This window comes from Chiloscyllium punctatum, chromosome 20, assembly GCF_047496795.1.
Source record: "Chiloscyllium punctatum isolate Juve2018m chromosome 20, sChiPun1.3, whole genome shotgun sequence".
Lineage (NCBI taxonomy): Eukaryota > Metazoa > Chordata > Chondrichthyes > Orectolobiformes > Hemiscylliidae > Chiloscyllium > Chiloscyllium punctatum.
In genome coordinates, this window is record NC_092758.1 from 63537604 (window position 1) to 63558038 (window position 20435).

At 58.7% G+C, this 20435-nt stretch overlaps 1 protein-coding gene across 1 annotated transcript in view; it reads left to right on the forward strand.

Moving 5' to 3' along the window:
- Positions 1 to 11643: 11643 nt before the first annotated feature.
- The window catches only part of ccnjl (cyclin J-like), a 94069-nt gene continuing 85277 nt past the window's right edge, over positions 11644 to 20435 (forward strand). The window contains exon 1 of the mRNA XM_072591029.1: positions 11644 to 11915. Within this exon, the coding sequence (XP_072447130.1) occupies positions 11838 to 11915 (78 nt within the window). The 5' untranslated portion in view covers positions 11644 to 11837. The remainder of the gene's footprint in view (positions 11916 to 20435) is intronic.

The following is a 20435-nucleotide window of genomic DNA, read 5'->3' on the forward strand; positions in this document are numbered from 1 at the left end:
GTGACAGAAAGGGACCAATCCACACTTATGAAGATTTAAGCAACAGATTCAAAGAGGACACCTCGAGTGTCGCGGACATGGTACGCACATGTTACATGGATTGGTCTGAGAACACCAGGACACAGATGAGGAGACCCCTTATTTATTACTGGGATGGCCAGAATGACCCCACGTCAAGCTCTAAAGGTCAAACAAAAACTGAGCTTGTTCAGGTGCCCCATGATCACAACGCACCTTCAGCCAGTACTGATGAATTTCATTGGGACCGGAATACAACAGACCTGCCACTTGAACATGCAGACTTCACTTTTTATGTGGATGGCAGTTCCTTTATTTCACCCACAGGTCAGCGATCCTCCAGATATGCGATCGCTACGGATTCTGAAGTGGTTGAACATGCAGGCTTTGACACTCCACTGTCAGCACAGAAAGCTGAATTGTTTGCCCTCACTTGGGCTTGCACTCTGGCGGAAGGCAGTTCAGCCAATATTTATACGGACTCTCACTATGCTTTCAGTGTTGCCCACGACCACAGCATCTTATTGGAGCATATGGGATTTTTAACCTCCACAGGGCAACCAATTAGTAACGCTGTTTCTGTGTATAATCTTTTGCAGGCCTCACAGTTACTATCCAGCCTAGTGGTGATCAAATATTTAGCTCACACTGGTTCCACTGTCAGAATCTCCAAGGGCAACATGCAAGTAGATGCTGCCACCTTACATCCTACTTTCCTGGTTCCATTAGGCTCACAGCAACATCTCGTTACAAAAAGTATAAGGATGGGTATGCCAGACCTGGGTGAGATATGTCACTTATAGGGGTACACCCTTGCAGAGGAACACAGACTGTGGGTCACAGATGGGTTGCACCCTTGATGTTCAGACCAAACTGTGGGACAGGTCTGTGTTCCTCCTTTGCTTTTACCAATCTTGGTAGATTATTTACATAACTGTACACATCTGGACAAGGACAGAATGGTCAACACTTTGCTACAAACTTGGTGGCACCCTGATTCCCAAAACAATGGCTAAGAAACGAGCCAAAGCATGCTTGATCCACAAAAAGACAATGCTGGAAAAGTTCTGGGACTACTCCTTTGCCTGGTGGGCCTTTTAATTGTCTACAACTAGACTTCATAGAATTACCCAGGGTATAATATTATAAGTATTGTTTGGTAATAGTAGATGTCTTCAGCGCATGGACTAAGGCAATCCAGACAAGGGACAACAAGGCTGCAACAGTGGTAAAAATATTGTTGAGGGAAATAATTCCCTGCTATGGACTCCCAGAACAATAAGCTCAGACAAAGCGGCATAGTTCGTGGCTAAAATTAACCAGGGGATCTGCAGGGAACTAGCAATAAAACAATAATTCCACTGCATTCACCACCCAAAAGCAGCTGGAGTGGTGGAACGAGCAAATGGTACCCTAACAAATAAGCTAGCAATGCTAAAACAGGAAATGGACCTAAGTTGGTTGTGAAGGTCCTACCCTTTGCCCAGTTCCAAATGAGCGCTACCTCTTCAAGCAAAACTGGTCGGTGTCCTGCTGAGGTGATGTAAGGGAAGCCCATGCGTACCTGGGATAGTCTGACACACCCTCCCCTCCCTGAGATACTAGATATGAACATCCGAGGAGAGGAGGTGGGGGTGTACTTACAGGGGCTAACCAAAACTCTCCAACGTTTGCTTTTGCAGGCCTCACAGTTACTATCTGCCTGAAGGAGACTAACCTGCTGCTGAGCCAGAGGACTTCATCCTGATAAAGGACTGGGAACAAAAGAAGCTGGGACCAAGATAGATGGGACCATTCCACGTGTTGCTAACCACTCCCAAGTGTCTGAAAGTACAAGGCCATCCCTGATGCATACACAGAACCACCTGCGAAAATGTCAGTGTGGAAGCTGACATCAACTAAGGTCAAGGACATTTTCCATACTTGTGACCTTGGTGACTTTGGGAGAGGGGGCCTTGAGAATAGATGGATCCCAAATTGACCGCCCACAGCATAACATCTTTTTGCACCTAGCCTATCAGACAGCCCACATAACGGGGAGAGATACCCACTGCTTGGTATGTGCCCACAAGCCACCCCACTCGGTGGGAGGAATACCTTTGGGACCCATACCTTTTCGCTGGCCAAATGGCTACCACGTCAAAGCCTTTCCACAAGAGTGGCAGTTGGCAATGTACAACCTGACCTCATTTAGGAGCTGATATCATCCTAATTACCACCAATTGCTTAGGCCCCCCCTCAACAACACCATCGATGACACCATTTGTTTCAGGCGGGAAGGGAAGCCCACTAAAGACACTTATGTGGGAATGAGTGAACGCTCCTCCACCATCTCTTGGCTTGAATCTATTCAGAACTTAACAGAATATGGGTACTTAATATTTGATTGGTCCACTATCCCCAACAGAATCTCAGGCCACATCTGGAATAATCATGCTCTCACGTTGTTGGGGGGTGGGTGGGTGCTGGGGGGGAGAGCTGTTTCCACTCTGACAGCTTACAACAGTATATACTTCATTTGCACATTGAAAGCCTACCCCTGGCTTCCCTCAGATTGGGAGGGGTCGTGTTCTACCTCGCATTTGAGTTTTGGGCAACCTGCCCTCATCCCCGAGATCTAGAAGGTCCCTTGCCAGGTTCATCACCTGGGTGGGAATGTTCTCTCCCCTGACAAGAATTTATTTACATTCCCAAGAACACAGCCAGTTCAGGACTGTATGGGAAAATGTCACCAATGATATGGCCAGTGCCCTATATGAAATTAACACAGAGCTACTTGCAGTTAGAACTGTGGCCCTCCAGAATCTTTTGGCACTAGACCTCCTGCTAGCCAAGGAGGGTGGTACCAAGGAGAGTGGTACTTGGGGCAGAATGTTGTACCTACATCCCTGATGAGCCCACTAACATCACTGATCTATCTAAACACATCACGTGGGAAATCCAGACTCTCTAAACTATCGACAAAGGGTTCAGCGATGGCATGGGAGGGTGGTCACTTGGGGGCATTTTTGGAGGATTGGGAGGCCTGCTGGCACATATTGGAATTACAATACTAATTATGATCTCCTGCATTCCAGTGCTTCGGTGCATGTGGCCACTGTTGTCCGAATGTTTTCACAATAGGTCTGAGGGGAAATGGTTGATCATCTAATGATCAAAAGGAGGGAATGAGGAAGTTAAAGTGCCGCAGAGAGGTCAGTTCCATGCTTTGTTGCTCTTTCAGGACACATTAACCATTCCACTACCAAAAAACTTACTGCAGTATCAACTGAAAACCTGTACTCTTACAATACAGACAGAATATCTCAGTAGGGGGAGGCTGATTGTATCTCAGAAATAGACCCAGGTGGAGCCATATATGTGGATTCCTCCTGTAGCCCCAGACAGAGGTATTTGCCTTTTCTAGACAAGACTGATAGCCTTGGCTACAACCCTGTTAAACAGCCTCCCTCTCCCATTGTCTTACTTCCCCTCCATATTAGCATAGGTATGTGAATCCCCTATTTACAGCAGGCAAAACCCTTCTGCCTTAATCTCTTCCCATCAACACATAATCACGAAGAATATGATAATCAGTTTCTGTAATCCATTCACACGTTACCACAGGACATCAACATTCATTAGGCTTTGTAAATTCATAATGACTTACTTTATACTATATGATGACAATTGCCCATGTGACTGATAAATCTTTTGTTTAATTCCTATAAAATATACTGTCTCTGTGTGTAGGGCAGAGATTCATGGAAAAGTGTCACCACAAGTAGACACATGGCTACTTTGGGGACATTTTGAAGCTCTGGCCGGCTGTCCGATAATAATGCATCTACCATGGTACAGAAACTTGCGTTGTCCAGATTTGTGGAACAAAACATACATCAACACTTTCACTGCTGCTGGTCAAAATAAGACAGTCAGTCTACAGCAAATGGATTACAGTGGCTCAAGAAGGCAGTTTCTCAAGGGCAACTAGGGATGGGCAATAAATTCTGCCCAGCCAGCGATGATCACATCCCACAAGTGAATAAAAGAAATTGTATCAACCGTGTACAGAAGGAACTGATTTGGAGCAAACTCCTGTATGAAGAGAGAAATTTTTCAAGAACACCAGTTGACAAGAGGAAGTACAGAAAACGAACTAGAGAGAGTAATGCCAATGATCTCAAGGTCAAATACCACTTACATCTCCTCAAAACACATTCCAAATGTATGGTTGGAGATGTGGCCATGGAAGGATTCAGAGAACCCATGACTAGTGACATGGAATTTCCTTTGTGGACAATCACACTCATTAGTAAGTGACTGCTGCTTCCACTTTTAATAATAAGACTGGACAAAACAAAATACTAGAAGTTAATTGGGAGGCCAAATGATGTAGTGAAAACATCTACAGAATCCTCAGAAAAGGGACATCAGGAAAAAAAAGCTAAACATAATGCAGATTTGTAATAAAGTGAACATATTTTCCTTGGATCACACAAAGAGGCAAGAAATGGCTCTAGACAGTCATGAATAATTTTTTGAGTATTGACAAAGAATATCAGTTTACTGGAGACACTGGGTATGTTATCTCAAAAATGCAATGCTGTTGAACAGAGAAACCTAGTAGTTCAGATGCATAGTTCTTTGGAAGTTGTATTACAGTGTGGTTAAGAAGGCATTTAGCACACTTGCTATTCATTGCTCAGACCAGTGAGTATAGAAGTTGCATTATGAAGTTAGGTAGAGTAATTGTAGATTGTAAACTTGTGAAATACTACAGGAGAAAGTATTGCATTGTCCTTTTAAAACATGATGCTTACTCTGTGCTTAGAGATTTAAAATGGGTGTTTGTAACCAGCAGCTTGAGTTTGCTAATACACAGAGAGCCGGAACTGAAACATTTGTATCAAAAAGCCATAGAGTTAGCAGGCCAAGCAGCAGTCTTTGCCAAGATAACATGTTTTTGAATTTAGTCAATCAATTTGAACCAGGCACTTAGATACCAAATACTTATTAAATCTAAATCTGATGGTTTTGACAACATAGGACCAATCCTGTTGTAAGAAATATTGATATGTCATCAAGGGTATAAAGGAAGGGTGCAGTTGACCCCACAGCTAACTGCCATCTGTCAGAGCAGACAACCCTCAGCTCTCGAGAGACAATCATTGACTGTCACGGTCATTTATGTCTTAGAGAAAACACCCTCTAAATAATAACAATGTACCAATGATGATAAGGGCATCCCTGACAGAAGAATCTATGGAGAAGGTGTTGCTGACATAAGAATTGATGGAGAAGACATGGAACATTCCAAAAGCTTGCTGTAATTTTGAGAGACTAATTTCTTTTAAGTGGGACTTTGTATTTATTGGAAGAGCATACCATTAGAATCTTGTTTTATTCATGAATAGTTTGTAGTTAGAAGGGACTTATTTGGTTTATTAATAGTTTCGTTAATTTGTTCGCTGTTAGATTTAGACAAATAAATTGTTGCTTGTTAAACTTAAAGTAAGTATCAGGGATTTATTTTATTTAACCAGTAGAAGTTTCTGAAAATCAGGTTACACCACTTTCTACACTCTTTCAGGTTGTAGGGTGAGGTGCTCCTCTTCAGGTATTTCAGTTTTAGCTCTTAGAAGGGGCTCAACTTCTGCTTTATAACAGTTGGGACATCATGTTGAGATTCTACAGGATGTGGGGGGGGGGGGCACTTTTGGAGTACAGTGTAAAGTTCTGGCTGCCCAACTAAAGGAAGGATATGTTAAATTGGAGAGCATTCAGAAAAGATTTACAAGGATTCCGCTGGGACTAGAGGGTTTGAGTCATAATGAGAGGTTAGTTAGGTTGGGACAGTTTTTCACTGTAGATTGAGGGGTGTCCTTACAGAAGTTCATAAATTTATGAGGGGGATAGAAAATGTGAATAGCAAAGATCTTTTCCCTAGTGTAAGGGAGTTCAAAACTGGAGGGCATATTTGTAAGATGAGAGGAGAAATATTTAAAAAGGATCTGAGGGGTATCCTGGATGTCAGTACCATTACAATATTTAAAAGACATTTGGATAGGTACATGAATAGTAATGGTTTCGAGGGATATGGGCCAAACACAGAGAAGAAGGTCTAGCTTTAGTTTGGGAAACTGGGTGTACCTTTCTTTAGTGATGCAGAACTGAGAGGACAAGGTCTCAATATTCATGCAAAATTTACAATCTTCCAATATCTTTTTGCATCATAACTGTTAATGTATCCATCGGAGTAAGCTGTAATGTTAACTACCATGTACAGGCATTCCATGGTCCTCCTTGTTGGAGTCTCCATGTCCCACTATATGGGGGAGTATGGGTAAACATTCATTTGATGCAAATGCTGACCACCTACCTCTCGAAGAACCCATTTTGTTTCTTATGTTCCTCACACCATACTTGTTCCTTCCAATGTGACTGATGGATCTAGCTATAGCAGGGATTATCATTGTAATTGTTGTGGTGCATCAAAGGCAAAGAAAAATGGAGGAAAACAATAATGTCATCTCCTTTAAATGAGCGAGTCACAGTGTCAGCACAGACTGTGGTTGCCCCGAGTCTCTGTCATGGACAATGCAACCTGCTCGAACAGAAACAAAATACTAAGGAGTGGGTGGCCATCTTATCCCAATGGCTGTAAAGTTGACATCTGCTTTAGACTTTATGCAAATAGATCCTTCAAGAAACTGCTGTTCCATGAGGCATATGCAGCTTTTTATTCTGTTTGCTTTTGCTACTGTTGAATAAAAGTGACTAGTTTGAAGGCTTTCCTGTGTGTGACGGTCCTGCATTGAACAATGAGAAGTCACTTGGCTACAGTGGGCATTTGGGAAAGACTAGCAGTGATTTAGAGAAGGATGCAAGATGGGATCTGGCTAAATACAGGATTTCTGTATGCCATGGTGCTTAAACAACAATAAATATAGTAGCATCAGTTGTAAGTACAAGGAAATGTTGGTTGTGCCAACTATGCACCCTGAGCAACGTTGGCTTGTGGAAGGTGTCCCACTACACTGATGGTGAAGGCTGCTGGGTTCAATGCAGCACCAGGGTTCCCAGATTATCCCGATAGTAGCAAGAACATCTGCCAACAGTGAATGGGAAAATCAGGCTAGCATCATTTGAGTGGGGAAACATTGGAGGCATCAGACCTAATTAATAAGGTAAGCTTGGGACAATAGCTTGAGAAAACACACTAGCCACTACAGAGAGAAACCCTCCATAAAACTTGACAAAAATGACATTTCGCCCATTCTTGGTAATAATCAGCCCAAAGCCTAAGGCTTTTCAAGACACCATAAGTGATTTGGGTATGAAATTATTAAAGTCCATAACTATCACTGCAAATTCAGGGAGTTTTGTAGATGTACCATCAGACTCAAGACAATGATTAAGAGACATTGTTATAAATATCCACAAAATTGGGACAAATGGTATTTTTTTGCTATTTGCAATTTCCCAAATGAATCTACTGAGATTAGCCCATGATCTATGGTCATGAGGTGAGATCCATTGAAAAGATTTATAGAACTATAAGTTCTGTGTCCCATGATCCTGCTCCACTAGCCATCTAACAAAGGAGCAGCACTCCAAAAGCTTCTACTTCCAAATAAAACTGTTGGACTATAACCTGGTGTTGTGTGGTTTTTAACTTCTTTAAGTAAGTAAAATAAAAATCTTTTGAAATAAGACAATTCTTTTGTTCCTGGACTCAGTCAAATGAATGTTTATTGAACTGCCTCCAATGCAAGGATTTCTAACCTTAAATCTGAAGATCAAAACTGTACACCGTAAAACAGATGCAGTCTCACCAATGTCCTGAACAGTTGAAACAAGGATTCCTTGCTTTAATGTCCAGTCCATTGCAATAAAGGCCAACATTCCATTTGCCTTCCTAATTACTTGTTGTTTCTCTATGCTAACACTTTGTGATTTATGTACAAGGATACTTGGATCTCTCTGTACTTATGCATTCTGCAATCTCTCTCTATATTTAAACAACATTCTGCTTTTAGAGTCATAGAGACATACAGCATAGAAAAGGACCCTCCAGTCCAACCTGTCCATGCCAACCAGATGTCCTAAATTAATCTAGCCCCATTTTCCAGCATTTGGCCCATATCCCTTCTTATTTGGCCCAAACCCTTCCTATTCATTCCTTTCAAATGATGCCTTTCAAATGTTGCAATTGTACCAGCCTCCACCACTTCCTCTGGCAGCTAATTCCATTGATGTACTACTTTCTAAGATGAAAAAGTTGTCCCTCAGGTCCCTTTTCAATCTTTCCTCTCTCTCAACTTAAACTGTACCCTCTAGCTTTGGACTTCCCTACCCTGGGTAAAGACCTGGTCTGTTTACCTATCCATGCCCTTCATGATTTTATAAACCTCTAGAAGGTCACCCCTCAGCCTCCAATGCTCATTGGAAAATAGCTCATGCTATTCAGCCACTCCTTCTAGCTCAAACTCTACAAGTCTGGCAACATCTTTAAAACTCTACTCTAACTACCAAAACCGATCTCACATTTTCCCACAATATATCCCATTTGCCAATTATCATCAGAAAAGTTTATTACAGTACAGTTGGTCCCTTCATCAAAATCATTAATGTAGATCATTAATAAATAAGGCCCAGTGTTGATCCCTGTGACATGCCACAAGTTCAGTTTGTCAGTCCCAAAAGTATTCATTTATTTCCACTCTGTCCTTTTTGTTAGTAAGCCAAACCACTTTCAATTTCTTGATATCACCAACACCATGAATGTATATCTCACCTTAATATATGCTTTTATACAAAGCTTAATATATTACAACTTTTCTGCTTGCTTCATTCTCAAAAAAAAATTTCAAACACAAATTCCATTTTACAAAATATATTGACACCGTCTGATTGCATTACGATATTCTATTTGTCCTGTTACTACCTTCCTTGCAATAGACTCTCACAATTTCCCAAAAACATGTGTTAGACTGGCTGGCCTGTAGTTGTCATCCTTTCTTCACTAGAAGTGTTAATTCTGGGGCATTCTGAACTGCTTCAACTTTTCCAGAAATTTTGAAATTTGCAATCAATGCATTCACTATCCCTGCAGATACCTCTTGCCATGCAGGTCATCAGGTCCAGAGGAATTGTCAACCTTTTGCTCTTCCAATCCTTTCTGGTAGTCATGATTGTTTTATCATCAGCCCTCCCAATTCCATCCTCCTGCACTTTTGTCTGCTATGCTAATTGTATCTTCTATAGTAAAGTTAGCTACAAAATACTTGTTTTCTTGTGACCAATTAACTCCACTGTCTCACTGCAAAGAGGTCCAATCCTCACTTGTCAGTACAGTCTTGCTTTGTACATACTTGGAGAAACTTTTACTAACTATTTTTATATTTCTTGCTTTTTCTTATACTTGAATTACTCATTTCTTAACCATTCTTTGCTGGTTTCAAAATTCTAAAAATATCTACTACAAATCTTTGCAGCATTGCACAGATTTTTTAAACTTAATATCATTATCATCAATTTCCTTAATTGGTAATGAATTGCCATGATGTGGAAGTGCCGGTGTTGAACTGAGGTGGACAAAGTTAAAAACCATACAATACCAGATTATAGTCCAACAGGTTTATTTGGAAGTAGAAGCATTTGGAGCGCTGCTCCGTCGTCAGATAGCTGGTGCAGCAGAATCATAGGATACAGAATTTATAACAAAAGATCAGAGTGTCATACAACTGATGTAATATATTGACTGATGTGAGATATTGACTGATGTGATATATGGAACAAACCCAGATTGCTGTTACGTCTTTCATTTTTCAAAATGTTTTGCAGGATTTGATCTATTAATATGCAAATCCCAGAACTTCTTTAAGTCACATTCCCAAGATAACGTCAGGTTTTATAAAGAAAAGTGACATCTCAGCTCAGAAAATGCATTAAAGGTGAGAGATTAGAGGGTTAGAGTCTGTGTGTATTTCAATCTTGAGTCAGACTGGTTCCACTTCCAAAGGAGGAATTTATAAAATGTCACATGCATTATAAAAAACATTGGCTGCCTATGGATTGTGTGCTTTTTGAACAGAGTAGAATTTGTCTGCAAATATAATTCTGAAAATGCAATTTTACCCCATTGACTTATATGTGTTTGTGTGTGCATGTGGGGGAGAGAGGGTGAGAATGTGTGTGTGAAAGCTTGATAGACTGTGTGGGTGAGTGTGATGGAGTATATGCCTGTGAGAGGGTGTGCACATGGGTGTGAGTGTGTGGAGAGTGTATGAAGGAAGGTGTGCATGAGTGTGTGAGTACGTGTGTGTGTGAGAGAGAGAGTGTATAGTGTTAGTGGCGTCACCTTTAGTGTGATGAATTAGGCATTGTTTTCATCAAGTTTTTCTTCCCAAATGAGAATTCTTTTGTTGAGAGTTATGAAATATTTTCTTAAATAACTACTATTGCTTCTCTGCTAGCTTCTCTCTAAATCTATTTTCCCATTTTATTTAGGCACTTTATACTTTGTAACTGCCTTTATTTAAATTTAAGACATTGTTTCAAACACACATTTCTCACCCCACCCCCACCCCCACCCCCCCCAGCTGAATGTGAAATTCTGTCACGTAATGATTATTTTTACTTTCTTTAGATGAGATCATTTTTAATCCTACGCACATACTCTACACGCACGATTTTTAATCCTATTGGCATGGTGGCTCAATGGTTAGCACAGCTGCCTCACAACATCAGGGACCAAGGTTTGATTCCAGCCTTGGGTGACTGTGAGTGGAGTTTACACATTCTCCCTGTGTCTGTGTGGGTTTTCTCTCACAGTTTAAAGATGTGCAGGTGAATTGGCTGTGCTAAATTCCCCGTAGTGTTCAGGGATGTGTAGGCTAGGTGCATGAGTCAGGGGTAAATGTAGGGTAGGAGAATGGGTCTGGATTGGTCACTTGTCAGAGGGTTGGTGTGGATTTGTTAGGCTGAAGGGCCTGTTTCCACACTACAGGAACTCTTAACAACTAGATCAACCAATGTTCTAAACAAAAACTGTCCCAAAATGACTCTATTAACTCCTTCCCCAGGATAAGTAATGTCAAATTGATACATTCAATTCCTAAAAAGAAATGAGTATGGAAGACCTTTCTTACGAGTTCATACATTTTATTCAGAAATCACAGCACACGAGATTATAGTCCAACAGGTTTATTTGAAATCACAAGTTTTCTGAGCCCTGCTCCTTAGTCAGATAAAGTGAGTTAGACTGTAACCTGGCGTCGTCTCACTTTTGACTTAGTCCAACACTGGCACCGCCACATCATATTTTTATGGCTATTCAGTATTGTAAACATGCTCGCTCCATGATTTATTTATTTTGCTATTTATGAGGATTCTGAAGCCGGACCCATGACCTAGACTCCCACCCCTTTCCAAAGCAGTTGCGCACCCTCACGACATCGCCCCGCCCTACACAGGTTAACCACGCCCACTCAACCAAAGCCCCGCCCTATACATGTTAACCACGCCCACTCAACCATAGCCCCGCCCCACACAGGTTAACCACGCCCACTGAACCATGGTTGGCCCTGCCCACAGACTCGGATGGCCGGTGAGCTGCTCGCGCATGCGTCGTGAGGCACAGCGACCGCTCTGGAGGAGGCAGCTGTAGTGGCCGCGGTTGGTCTCAGGGCTTCGGCTCTCCGCCACCCAGGCCTCGCGGCGGGCCGGCCTCCGCTGGGTCGGGCCAGGCCTGGCCCGCCCTAACGACCCAGAGCCCCGGCCGCCGTCGCTGCCGGATGACGGTGTGTTCGGATCCGAAGGGCCTCTTTGTGTGAATGGGAAGGATGGAGTCGGAGGATCAGTGGTGGAAGGGGCAACTGGCGAGCGACATCCACCAGGCGCTGAGAGCCAAGGTGAGGGGGCAGGGGCCAGGGGGCAGGGGCCAGGGGACAGGGGACAGGGGCCAGGGGACAGGGGACAGGGGACAGGGGTCAGGGGCTAGTGGACAGGGGGCAGGGGCCAGGGGGCAGGGGGCAGGGGCCAGGAGACAGGGGCCAGGGGACAGGGGTCAGGGGCTAGTGGACAGGAGACAGGGGCCAGGAGACAGGGGCCAGGGGCCAGGAGACAGGGGCCAGGGGCCAGGGAGCAGGGGCCAGGGGTCAGGGGCTAGTGGACAGGAGACAGGGGCCAGGGGGCAGGGGCCAGGGGGCAGGGGCCAGGGGCCAGGAGCCAGGGGCCAGGAGACAGGGGCCAGGGGCCAGGGGCCAGGAGACAGGGGCCAGGAGACAGGGGCCAGGGGCCAGGAGACAGGGGCCAGGGGCCAGGGGAGGGCCACCGCCCGGGTGGGGAGGGGACCCTGGCGGCCCCTCAGATACTGGGACAGGGCTCAGGGCTGCCAACTGAAACGGGGATCCCCCGCCCCCGCCCCCGCCCCCGCCCCCCACTCGCCTCCACAATGACCGAGAAGAGACCAGCCGCAGAGGGCACCCACCCGGTGCACACACACCTTCAACAATCACTCACCCAGACACAATCATCACTCAACCCCTCCCCCGGGCTACTGTCACCCACCCTTCCCATCAGTGGCTGCCACTGACCCCTCCTGCCGCCTGCGGCCACGCACCCACCCACCCCTGCCGCCGCCGGCGGCCACGCACCCACCCCTCCCGCCGGCGGCGGCCACGCACCCACCCACCCACCCACCCCTCCCGCCGCCGTCCGTCACCCACCCACCCACCCACCCCTCCCGCCGCCGGCCGTCACCCACCCACCCACCCACCCCCCCCCCGCCGCCGGCCGTCACCCACCCACCCACCCATCCACCCCTCCCGCCGCCGGCCGTCACCCACCCACCCCTCCCGCCGCTGGCCGTCACCCACCCACCCACCCCTCCCGCCGCCGGCCGTCACCCACCCACCCACCCCTCCCGCCGCCGGCCGTCACTCACCCACCCACCCCTCCCGCCGCCGGCCGTCACTCACCCACCCACCCCTCCCGCCGCCGGCCGTCACCCACCCACCCGCCCCCCCCCCCCTCCCGCCGCCGGCCGTCACCCACCCACCCGCCCCCCCCGGCCATCACCCACCCACCCGCGCCCCCCCTCCCGCCGCCGGCCGTCACCCACCCACCCGCCCCCCCCTCCCGCCGCCGGCCGTCACCCACCCGCCCCCCCCCCTCCCGCCGCCGGCAGTCACCCACCTACCCCTCCCGCCTCCGGCCGTCGCCCGCCCGCCCCTCTCCCCGCCGGCCGTCGCCCGTCCGCCCCTCTCCCCGCCGGCCGTCGCCCGCCCACCCACCCACCCACCCCTCTCCCCGCCGGCCGTCGCCCGCCCACCCACCCCTCTCCCCGCCGGCCGTCGCCCGCCCGCCCGCCCGCCCACCCACCCCTCTCCCCGCCGGCCGTCGCCCGCCCGCCCACCCACCCCTCTCCCCGCTGGCCGTCGCCCGCCCGCCCACCCACCCACCCCTCTCCCCGCCGGCCGTCGCCCACCCGCCCACCCACCCCTCTCCCCGCTGGCCCACACACCCACCCACCCACCCCTCTCCCCGCCGGCCGTCGCCGGCCCACCCACCCACCCACCCCTCTCCCCGCCGGCCGTCGCCGGCCCACCCACCCAGCCACCCCTCTCCCCGCCGGCCGTCGCCGGCCCACCCACCCACCCCTCTCCCCGCCGGCCGTCGCCGGCCCACCCACCCACCCACCCCTCTCCCCGCCGGCCGTCGCCCGCCCACCCACCCACCCACCCACCCCTCTCCCCGCCGGCCGTCGCCCGCCCACCCACCCACCCACCCCTCTCCCCGCCGGCCGTCGCCCGCCCACCCACCCACCCACCCCTCTCCCCGCCGGCCGTCGCCCGCCCACCCACCCACCCACCCCTCTCCCCGCCGGCCGTCGCCCGCCCACCCACCCACCCCTCTCCCCGCCGGCCGTCGCCCGCCCACCCACCCACCCACCCACCCACCCCTCTCCCCGCCGGCCGTCGCCCGCCCACCCCTCTCCCCGCCGGCCGTCGCCCGCCCGCCCGCCCCTCTCCCCGCCGGCCGTCGCCCGCCCGCCCCGCCCACCCACCCACCCACCCACCCCTCTCCCCGCCGGCCGTCGCCCGCCCGCCCGCCCACCCACCCCTCTCCCCGCCGGCCGTCGCCCGCCCGCCCCTCTCCCCGCCGGCCGTCGCCCGCCGGCCCACCCACTCCTATGCCCGCCGGCCCACCCACCCCTCTCCCCGCCGGCCCACCCACCTCTCTCCCCGCTGGCCCACTCACCCACCCACCCACCCCTCTCCCCGCCGGCCGTTGCCGGCCCACCCACCCGCCCACCCCTCTCCTCGCCGGCCGTCGCCGGCCCACCCACCCGCCCACCCCTCTCCTCGCCGGCCGTCGCCGGCCCACCCACCCACCCACCCCTCTCCCCGCCGGCCCGCCCACCCACCCACCCACCCCTCTCCCCGCCGGCCCACCCACCCACCCACCCACCCCTCTCCCCGCCGGCCCACCCACCCGCCCACCCCTCTCCCAGCCGGCCGTCACCCACCCACCCCTCTCCCAGCCGGCCGTCACCCACCCACCCACCCACCCACCCCTCTCCCAGCCGGCCGTCACCCACCCACCCACCCACCCCTCTCCCAGCCGGCCGTCACCCACCCACCCACCCACCCCCTCTCCAGCCGGCCGTCACCCACCCCTCTCCCAGCCGGCCGTCACCCACCCACCCACCCACCCACCCCTCTCCCAGCCGGCCGTCACCCCACCCACCCACCCACCCACCCCTCTCCCAGCCGGCCGTCACCCACCCACCCACCCACCCACCCCTCTCCCAGCCGGCCGTCACCCACCCACCCACCCACCCCTCTCCCAGCCGGCCGTCACCCACCCACCCACCCACCCCTCTCCCAGCCGGCCGTCACCCACCCACCCACCCACCCCTCTCCCAGCCGGCCGTCACCCACCCACCCACCCACCCCTCTCCCAGCCGGCCGTCACCCACCCACCCACCCACCCCCTCTCCCAGCCGGCCGTCACCCACCCACCCACCCACCCCTCTCCCAGCCGGCCGTCACCCACCCACCCCACCCACCCACCCACCCCTCTCCCAGCCGGCCGTCACCCACCCACCCACCCACCCACCCACCCTCTCCCAGCCGGCCGTCACCCACCCACCCACCCACCCACCCACCACTCTCCCAGCCGGCCGTCACCCACCCACCCACCCACCCACCACCCTCTCCCAGCCGGCCGTCACCCACCCACCCACCCACCCACCCCTCTCCCAGCCGGCCGTCACCCACCCACCCACCCACCCACCCCTCTCCCAGCCGGCCGTCACCCACCCACCCACCCACCCACCCCTCTCCCAGCCGGCCGTCACCCACCCACCCACCCACCCACCCCTCTCCCAGCCGGCCGTCACCCACCCACCCACCCACCCACCCCTCTCCCAGCCGGCCGTCACCCACCCACCCACCCACCCACCCCTCTCCCAGCCGGCCGTCACCCACCCACCCACCCACCCACCCCTCTCCAGCCGGCCGTCACCCACCCACCCACCCACCCCTCTCCCAGCCGGCCGTCACCCACCCACCCACCCACCCACCCCTCTCCCAGCCGGCCGTCACCCACCCACCCACCCACCCCTCTCCCCACCGGCCGTCGCCCGCCCGCCCGCCCGCCCACCCACCCCTCTCCCCGCCGGCTGTCGCCCGCCCGCCCGCCCACCCACCCACCCACCCCTCTCCCCGCCGGCCGTCGCCCGCCCGCCCGCCCACCCACCCCTCTCCCCGTCGGCCGTCGCCCGCCCACCCACCCACCCACCCCTCTCCCCGTCGGCCGTCGCCCGCCCCGCCCACCCACCCACCCCTCTCCCCGTCGGCCGTCGCCCGCCCGCCCACCCACCCCTCTCCCCGCGGCCGTCGCCCGCCCGCCCACCCACCCCTCTCCCCGCCGGCCGTCGCCCGCCCGCCCACCCACCCCTCTCCCCGCCGGCCGTCGCCCGCCCGCCCCTCTCCCCACCGGCCGTCGCCCGCCCACCCCCCCCACCCCTCTGCCCGCCGGCCCACCCACCCCCCCACCCCTCTGCCCGCCGGCCCACCAACCCCTCTCCCCGCCGGCCCACCCACCTCTCTCCCCGCCGGCCCACCCACCCACCCACCCACCCCTCTCCCCGCCGGCCGTCGCCGGCCCACCCACCCACCCACCCCTCTCCTCGCCGGCCGTCGCCCGCCCGCCCCTCTCCCCGCCGGCCGTCGCCCGCCCACCCACCCACCCCTCTCCCCGCCGGCCCACTCACCCCTCTCCCCGCCGGCCCACCCACCCCTCTCCCCGCCGGCCCACCCACCCACCCACCCCTCTCCCCGCCGGCCCACCCACCCACCCACCCCCTCTCCCCGCCGGCCCACCCACCCACCCACCCCTCTCCCCGCCGGCCCACCCGCCCACCCCACCCACCCACCCCTCTCCCCGCCGGCCCACCCGCCCACCCCTCTCCCCGCCGGCCCACCCACCCACCCGCCCACCCCTCTCCCCGCCGGCCCACCCCTCTCCCCGCCGGCCCACCCACCCGCCCGCCCACCCCTCTCCCCGCCGGCCCACCCCTCTCCCCGCCGGCCCACCCACCCACCCGCCCACCCCTCTCCCCTCCGGCCCACCCACCCACCCCTCTCCCCGCCGGCCGTCACCCACCCACCCCCCCCCCCCCTCCCGCCGCCGGCCGTCGCCCCCCCCCTCCCGCCGCCGGCCGTCACCCACCCACCCGCGCCCCCCCTCCCGCCGCCGGCCGTCACCCACCCACCCGCCGCCGGCCGTCACCCACCCACCCCTCCCGCCGCCGGCCGTCGCCCGCCCGCCCGCCCGCCCGTCTCCCCGCCGGCCGTCGCCCGTCCGCCCCTCTCCCCGCCGGCCGTCGCCCGCCCACCCACCCCTCTCCCCGCCGGTCGTCGCCCGCCCACCCACCCACCCCTCTCCCCGCCGGTCGTCGCCCGCCCGCCCGCCCCACCCACCCCTCACCCCGCCGGCCGTCGCCCGCCCGCCCACCCACCCACCCCTCTCCCCGCCGGCCGTCGCCCGCCCGCCCACCCACCCCTCTCCCCGCCGGCCGTCGCCCGCCCGCCCGCCCACCCACCCACCCCTCTCCCCGCCGGCCGTCGCCCGCCCGCCCGCCCACCCACCCACCCCTCTCCCCGCCGGCCGTCGCCCGCCCGCCCACCCACCCCTCTCCCCGCCGGCCGTCGCCCGCCCGCCACCCACCCCTCTCCCCGCCGGCCGTCGCCCGCCCGCCCACCCACCCCTCTCCCCCGCCGGCCGTCGCCGGCCCACCCACCCACCCCTCTCCCCGCCGGCCCACCCACCCACCCCTCTCCCCGCCGGCCCACCCACCCACCCCTCTCCCCGCCGGCCCACCCACCCACCCCTCTCCCCGCCGGCCCACCCACCCACCCCTCTCCCCGCCGGCCCACCCACCCACCCCTCTCCCCGCCGGCCCACCCCCCCACCCCTCTCCCCGCCGGCCCACCCACCCACCCCCCCACCCCTCTCCCCGCCGGCCCACCCACCCACCCCCCCACCCCTCTCCCCGCCGGCCCACCCACCCACCCCCCCACCCCTCTCCCCGCCGGCCCACTCACCCACCCCCCCACCCCTCTCCCCGCCGGCCCACTCACCCACCCACCCACCCCTCTCCCCGCCGGCCCACCCACCCACCCCTCTCCCCGCCGGCCCACCCACCCACCCACCCCTCTCCCCGCCGGCCCACCCACCCACCCCTCTCCCCGCCGGCCCACCCACCCACCCCTCTCCCCGCCGGCCCACCCACCCACCCCTCTCCCCGCCGGCCCACCCACCCACCCCTCTCCCCGCCGGCCCACCCACCCACCCCTCTCCCCGCCGGCCCACCCACCCACCCCTCTCCCCGCCGGCCCACCCACCCACCCCTCTCCCCGCCGGCCCACCCACCCACCCACCCACCCCTCTCCACGCCGGCCCGCCCGCCCACCCACCCCTCTCCCCGCCGGCCCGCCCGCCCACCCGCCCACCCACCCCTCTCCCCGCCGGCCCGCCCGCCCGCCCGCCCACCCCTCTCCCCGCCGGCCGCCCGCCCGCCCACCCCTCTCCCGCCGGCCCGCCCGCCCGCCCACCCCTCTCCCCGCCGGCCCGCCCGCCCGCCCACCCCTCTCCCCCGCCGGCCCGCCCGCCCGCCCACCCCTCTCCCCGCCGGCCCGCCCGCCCGCCCACCCCCTCTCCCCGCCGGCCCGCCCGCCCGCCCACCCACCCCTCTCCCCGCCGGCCCGCCCGCCCGCCCACCCACCCCTCTCCCCGCCGGCCCGCCCGCCCGCCCACCCACCCCTCTCCCCGCCGGCCCCGCCCGCCCGCCCACCCACCCCTCTCCCCGCCGGCCCGCCCGCCCGCCCACCCACCCCTCTCCCCGCCGGCCCGCCCGCCCGCCCACCCACCCCTCTCCCCGCCGGCCCGCCCGCCCGCCCACCCACCCCTCTCCCCGCCGGCCCGCCCGCCCGCCCACCCACCCCTCTCCCCGCCGGCCCGCCCGCCCGCCCACCCACCCCTCTCCCCGCCGGCCCGCCCGCCCACCCACCCCTCTCCCCGCCGGCCCGCCCGCCCACCCACCCCTCTCCCCGCCGGCCCGCCCGCCCACCCACCCTTCTCCCCGCCGGCCCGCCCGCCCACCCACCCCTCTCCCGCCGGCCCGCCCGCCCACCCACCCCCTCTCCCCGCCGGCCCGCCCGCCCACCCACCCCTCTCCCCGCCGGCCCGCCCGCCCACCCACCCCCTCTCCCCGCCGGCCCGCCCGCCCACCCACCCCTCTCCCCGCCGGCCCGCCCGCCCACCCACCCCTCTCCCCGCCGGCCCGCCCGCCCACCCACCCCCTCTCCCCGCCGGCCCGCCCGCCCACCCACCCCTCTCCCCGCCGGCCCGCCCGCCCACCCACCCACCCCTCTCCCCGCCGGCCCGCCCGCCCACCCACCCACCCCTCTCCCCGCCGGCCCGCCCGCCCGCCCCACCCACCCCTCTCCCCGCCGGCCCGCCCGCCCACCCACCCCTCTCCCCGCCGGCCCGCCCGCCGGCCCACCCACCCCTCTCCCCGCCGGCCCACCCACCTCTCTCCCCGCCGGCCCACCCCTCTCCCCGCCGGCCGTCGCCGGCCCACCCACCCACCCACCCCTCTCCTCGCCGGCCTTCGCCCGTCCGCCCCTCTCCCCGCCGGCCGTTGCCCGCCCACCCACCCACCCCTCTGCCCGCCGGCCCACCCACCCCTCTCCCCGCCGGCCCACCCACCTCTCTCCCCGCCGGCCGTCGCCCGCCGGCCCACCCACTCCTATGCCCGCCGGCCCACCCACCCCTCTCCCCGCCGGCCCACCCACCTCTCTCCCCGCTGGCCCACTCACCCACCCACCCACCCCTCTCCCCGCCGGCCGTCGCCGGCCCACCCACCCGCCCACCCCTCTCCTCGCCGGCCGTCGCCGGCCCCGCCCACCCACCCCACCCCTCTCCCCGCCGGCCCGCCCACCCACCCACCCACCCACCCCTCTCCCCGCCGGCCCACCCACCCGCCCACCCCTCCTCCCAGCCGGCCGTCACCCACCCACCCCTCTCCCAGCCGGCCCGTCACCCACCCACCCACCCACCCACCCCTCTCCCAGCCGGCCGTCACCCACCCCACCCACCCACCCCTCTCCCAGCCGGCCGTCACCCACCCACCCACCCACCCCTCTCCCAGCCGGCCGTCACCCACCCACCCACCCACCCCTCTCCCAGCCGGCCGTCACCCACCCACCCACCCACCCCTCTCCCAGCCGGCCGTCACCCACCCACCCACCCACCCCTCTCCCAGCCGGCCGTCACCCACCCACCCACCCACCCCTCTCCCAGCCGGCCGTCACCCACCCCCCCACCCACCCCTCTCCCAGCCGGCCGTCACCCACCCCTCTCCCAGCCGGCCGTCACCCACCCACCCCACCCACCCACCCCCTCTCCCAGCCGGCCGTCACCCACCCCCTCTCCCAGCCGGCCGTCACCCACCCACCCACCCACCCACCCCTCTCCCAGCCGGCCGTCACCCACCCACCCACCCACCCACCCCCACCCCTCTCCCAGCCGGCCGTCACCCACCCACCCCACCCACCCACCCCTCTCCCAGCCGGCCGTCACCCACCCACCCACCCACCCACCCCTCTCCCAGCCGGCCGTCACCCACCCACCCACCCACCCACCACCCCTCTCCCAGCCGGCCGTCACCCACCCACCCACCCACCCACCCCTCTCCCAGCCGGCCGTCACCCACCCACCCACCCACCCCTCTCCCAGCCGGCCGTCACCCACCCACCCACCCACCCCTCTCCCAGCCGGCCGTCACCCACCCACCCACCCACCCCTCTCCCAGCCGGCCGTCACCCACCCACCCACCCACCCCTCTCCAGCCGGCCGTC